The sequence below is a fragment of the Hyperoodon ampullatus genome, assembly GCF_949752795.1.
Source record: "Hyperoodon ampullatus genome assembly, chromosome: 2".
Classification (NCBI taxonomy): Eukaryota; Metazoa; Chordata; class Mammalia; order Artiodactyla; family Ziphiidae; genus Hyperoodon; species Hyperoodon ampullatus.
Window position 1 is genome coordinate 106,007,783 of NC_136915.1, and position 5,766 is coordinate 106,013,548.

Here is a 5,766-nt window from a genome sequence, read left to right on the forward strand (position 1 = left end):
AAAGAGAAATCAAGAAAACAATCTCATTTATTGTATAAGCAAATCAAAAAGAATTAAAATACCTGGGAATAAATTTAACCAGGGAGGTGAAAGACCTGTACTCTTAAAACTATAAGACATTGATGAAGGAAATTGAAGACAATACAAATAAGTGGAAAGATATCCATGTTCATGGATTGGAAAATTAATATTATTTAAATGTCCATATTACCCAAAGCAATCTGCAGATTTAATGCAATCCCTATCAAAATACCCATGACATTTTTCATAGAACTGGAACAAATAATCCTAAAATTTGCATGGAACCACAAAAGACTCTGAATAGCCAAAGCAATCTTGAGAAAAAAGAACAAAGTTGAAGGTATCATACTCCCTGACTTCAGACAATATTACAAAGCTATAGTAATCAAAACAATATGGTACTACCACAAAAACAGATCAATGGAACAGAACAGAGAGCCCAGAAATAAACTCAAATTGATTTTTAACAAAAGTGACTCCACTTATTGCTGGATGAAAATGACCAGAAACAGTCAAAGAAGAATTTACCAGGGCATTCCATCTTTAGGTTATTGCTCAAGACTGCTATGCTTAAGACCATCCACTGGCAAAGCATTCATAATTCTTCAGCAAAACATGTACCCCCACCTAATCCCCAGAGCTAGAAATATTTGTCAGGAAAATGTGTCCTTGAAACTAAAAGGGCCTAGATGCTAATGTTGGAGAGAAATATTAACAAATTCAGTGCAGTACATAATTTAGTCATTCATTCACATATGAGGGTCAGTTCTATGCCAGACACTGTGCCAGGTGGCTGTCTGTGCAAGGTGAAAATCCAGACCCAACATTCCTGCCACCTTCCAACCCTATTCCCAGCACAGATACATGACTGGAGGATGTCAGACTGGGTTCCCTCAAAGAGTAGAAAGCAGGGGTCATCAGACTCTAAATGGAGATTAGAAATCACGTAATTAACATTACTCACATATTTTTAGTGCCTCAATATAGTCATATTCCACTGGAGTAGTCAGGATGAACCATGTTATTATCTCCATTTTACAGCTGAGAAAACTGAAGCTCTGAACAGTTAAAGAACTAGCCAAAGGTCACCCAATCTCTAAGTGACAGATACAGCCTGACTTCATCACCCAATACCACCTTCCCAAAGGGCCTTTTTTTCTTTAACTGGTTAAGAAGGTCAACCAGGTCTCTTTTATACCTTCATACCTCCACTGCTTTTGTTCCCACCATCTATTCTCTGCACTGACCAATGGAAAACCATCTGCCAAAGGAACCAGATGTTTATACAACTACATTAACTGACATTACCCTCCCAAGGTGAACTCCCAAACCCAACAGCTTTCTCTGACTTGTGGGTGATCCTAAAATAATATCTGGATTTTAAAATACAGTGGAAAAATTAAACCTATAACACATACAAGCCTTTTCTTCTATGCTCTTTAAAAGGAAACTCTACCTCATCAGCCACAGGCCAAAGCCTAAAAGGCATGGCATGGGACAAAGTTTAATTATAAGTAGTGAATTTGATAATAGAGAAAAGATAATAACATAAAGCTAAGTGATGTAAGTGTAAAAAAAAAATACCCAGGAGTCTTTTTAAAGAGACAGAATCAAAATTAAATCTTTCTATACCCAGCTTCTCATCTTAAAAAAGAAAACAGTGAATAACTGACAACCTAAGATGTTTTGTACTAACTTAAGATGTGGAAAAATATTTAAAAGAAATATTTATTTCTTCTAATTAAAATTGGAGCAAATTATTTTTATAATTAGTAAAAACATATTTACATGATTTCTCATTGTAAAATGTAGATGATCATGTATGTTGCTATTTTTGAAAGTCAGATGAGAGGTAGAGGTTCTGGAAGGGGTTTTCATACCCTTAGAGAATTATAGAGCACTTTGCTTTACTTTGCATTGCCACTATTGTTATTGGTTGTGTTTGATTATGGAATCTACTAATTTACCATTCTACTCTATCTATTCTCACCTCTTAAAACTTCAGTAACTAAAGTCTTCTGTGTATTAGAATAATTCAGAGGTCTGTAGGATTTTAACAACAAAAATATGAGAAAAGAGATATTGTAAATCTACTTCTGTCATATTTTTATGACAATATTCATAGATGATTATTTTAGTCCACCTCCTACACAGTTTCCTGAACTTCTCATCTCCAATGATATTGTCTTCCACCCTACTTTAGCCACTCATACATGTTCATCCCTATATTTTGTCATTAACAATAAGTGCACACACATACAATCTCAAGTTTAAATATATTACTCTCTAGTCAGTATCTCCTATCTCTCCACCTTATTTACTTTAGTACTCTGATTCCTGTCAATTCTTCGATTTTTCTCAAACAAACCAAAAATTATTTTTGCGTGGTTTTTAGTACCTTATGACCTCACCTCCTTCATAACCTAGTTTAGATATTGTGGTTCATCATTATAATCACTCTGTTGCAATTATATACACAACAGGATAATACACTATGACTAAACTGGATTTATTATAGGAATGCAGGGTTAACTTAACATTTGGAAAGCAATCAGTATAAACTCACCATATTAATAGAATAAAGGAGAAAAAACATACAATTATAAGAGTTGTAGAAAAAAACTTTTGATACAATTAAGAATCCAATCACGATTTTTTTTAAAAAAGCAGCAAGAAGTAAACTTCTTTAATCTAATAATGTATATCTACCAAAAAATCTAGAAAACATTATTTTTCATGGTGAAATATTAAAAGATTTTTTTCTGAGAACAAGGATGGGAGAAGGCTGTCCATTCATTTATTCCTATTCAACTGTCCTAGCCAGTGTAATATGATTAAAAAAAAAAAAAAACTACAGGGAGAACTTCTGTCTATGATGGAGCAAGGAGCTCTGAAAATTATCCCTCAAAAAAATAACATAACACTGGACAAAATTGTCAAAAATTTTGATTAATGGCTCTTGAAACTGAACAAAGGCAATCAACAAACTTAGAAGTGTTTATTCATGAAAAACTACTTAACATTGGGTAAGAACACTGGGAATATGTGCCTTACTTAACTTGGAGCTGCTTCCATCCCCTCTCCAGTTCAGTTGGCAAGGTAGTTCCCCAAGAGAAAGGCTGGCCCTGAAGCCAGCAGATTTTCTGTTGCTGGGAGCTACCCTCCTTTGGAGGCATTATCAGTAAAAGTGGAAAACTCAGTAGGTAATGAACAGAGAAGGCCTATAACTCTACTAGCCTTTGGTCATGGACTCTGTTGGGATAAGGGGCAGACTAGAGGACTAGCCAGAAACTTAACAGGGGGATCCTTGAAATGTGAAAGTGATAGAAGGACTTGGTAAACTTTTCATATATCCTGGCTGACTGCTCTACTGTGTGCACACATGGGAGATCTGGCCTGAAAGTTTCTGGAGGTAAATAAAAGCTGAGGAAGGCTTGAAAACTGCTTGAACTTTGAATGTGAATGCTACCAAACCTATACACAGATTCATTGAGAGAGGGTAGAAGACAGTGCTGGAGATGTTTGAGTAAAATTTCTTTCCACTGAACTCTTTAGAAACAGTAATGATCCCTAGGAAGCAAGGCTAACATGTGAAAGTAAAAATACAAAAATAAACTCAGCAGAAACAACAGCAACTGCACATTATGGGAGTGACAGATTCCACAGATCAGGCAAGTTACATGAAAACAAAATCATCCATAAAGCAAAAAAGAAAAAAGAAAACAGCAACAATAACAACACTCAAGGGAAAAAATCAGAACCCAGAGGTGCTAAATGTTGACTTTCAACAAGAAATTATGAGACATGTGAAGAAATAGGAAAGTGTTACCCAACTTAGAAGTACTCAATAAAACTGCGTCTGAGTATGTCCATATGTTGGATTTAGGAGACAAATATTTCAAAGCAATTATTATAAATAGTTTCAAAAACTAGTTAAAGGAGGACTTCCTGTTGGTAGAGGCTGGGGGGTGGGGGGCTGGCTCCGCTGTGTGCGACTGTGTGGGGCAGCCTGGGGCAGCCCTGGAGCGGCTGACCCTCTGCCTGTGGGGACGGGAGTCGCGAGGCGGCCGCCATGGCGGGGTCGGAGAGCCAGCTCAAGAAAATGGTGTCCAAGTACAAATACAGAGACCTAACTGTACGTGAAACTGTCAGTGTTATTACTTTATACAAAGATCTCAAACCTGTATTGGATTCATATGTTTTTAATGATGGCAGTTCCAGGGAACTAATGAACCTCACTGGAACGATTCCTGTGCCTTATAGAGGTACTACATATAATATTCCAATATGCCTGTGGCTGCTGGACACATACCCATATAATCCCCCTATCTGTTTTGTTAAGCCTACTAGTTCAATGACTATTAAAACAGGAAAGCATGTGGATGCTAACGGGAAGATATATCTTCCTTATCTACATGAATGGAAACACCCACAGTCAGACTTGTTGGGGCTTATTCAAGTTATGATTGTGGTGTTTGGAGAAGAACCTCCAGTCTTTTCTCGTGCTACTATTTCAGCATCCTATCCACCATACCAGGCAACAGGGCCACCAAACACTTCCTACATGCCAGGCATGCCAAGTGGAATTTCTGCATACCCATCCGGATACCCTCCCAATCCCAGTGGTTACCCAGGCTGTCCTTACCCACCTGGCAGTCAGTATCCTTCCACAACAAGTTCCCAGTACCCTTCCCAGCCTCCTGTGACCACTGTTGGTCCCAGTAGGGATGGCACAATCAGCGAGGACACTATCCGAGCCTCTCTCATCTCAGCAGTCAGTGACAAACTGAGATGGCGGATGAAGGAGGAAATGGATCGTGCCCAGGCAGAGCTCAATGCCTTGAAACGAACAGAGGAAGACCTGAAAAAAGGTCACCAGAAACTGGAAGAGATGGTTACCCGTTTAGATCAAGAAGTAGCTGAGGTTGATAAAAACATAGAACTTTTGAGAAAGAAGGATGAAGAACTCAGTTCTGCTCTGGAGAAAATGGAAAATCAATCTGAAAACAATGATATTGATGAAGTTATCATTCCCACAGCCCCACTATACAAACAGATCCTAAATCTGTATGCAGAGGAAAATGCTATTGAAGACACTATCTTTTACCTGGGAGAAGCCTTGAGGCGGGGAGTAATAGACCTGGACGTCTTCCTGAAGCATGTACGTCTTCTGTCCCGTAAACAGTTCCAGCTGAGGGCACTAATGCAGAAAGCAAGAAAGACTGCCGGTCTCAGTGACCTCTACTGACTCCTCTGATACCAGCTGGAGACTGAGCTCTTCTAAAGCATTCTTTTCTTCTCTTCCTTTCTCTTATATCAGTAGGTGCCCAGAATAAGTTATTGCAGTTTATCATTCAAGTGTAAAATATTTTGAATCAATAATATATTTTCTGTTTTCTTTTGGTAAAGACTGGCTTTTATTAATGCACTTTCTATCCTCTGTAAACTCTTTTTGTGCTGAATGTTGGGACTGACTATGCTAAATAAAATTTGTTGCATAAAAAAAAAAAAAAAAAAAAAAAACTAGTTAAAGGAAAACATGTTTTAAAAAACAAATGGAAATTCTATAGGTAAAAAGTGCTATATCAAAATAATAATTCACTACACAGGCTCAACATTAGATCTGAGATGGCAGGAGAAAGAATCAGTGAACTTGAAGATAAATAGAAATTATCCAACCTGAATAAATATATCTTTTCTCTTCTGTTTCTTTAAAAGTAAAAAAATAATAAAAAGCCTTAATTA

General features: G+C 37.3%; 1 protein-coding gene across 1 annotated transcript; it reads left to right on the top strand.

Annotated features, from left to right (window-relative positions):
* The first annotated feature begins 3,999 nt into the window (after window positions 1–3,999).
* Window positions 4,000–5,528, top strand: LOC307048952 (tumor susceptibility gene 101 protein). The gene has a single exon (XM_079698247.1). The coding sequence runs from the start codon at window positions 4,094–4,096 to the stop codon at window positions 5,267–5,269; it is 1,176 nt and encodes a 391-aa protein (XP_079554373.1). The 5' UTR covers window positions 4,000–4,093; the 3' UTR covers window positions 5,270–5,528.
* Window positions 5,529–5,766: the final 238 nt, after the last annotated feature.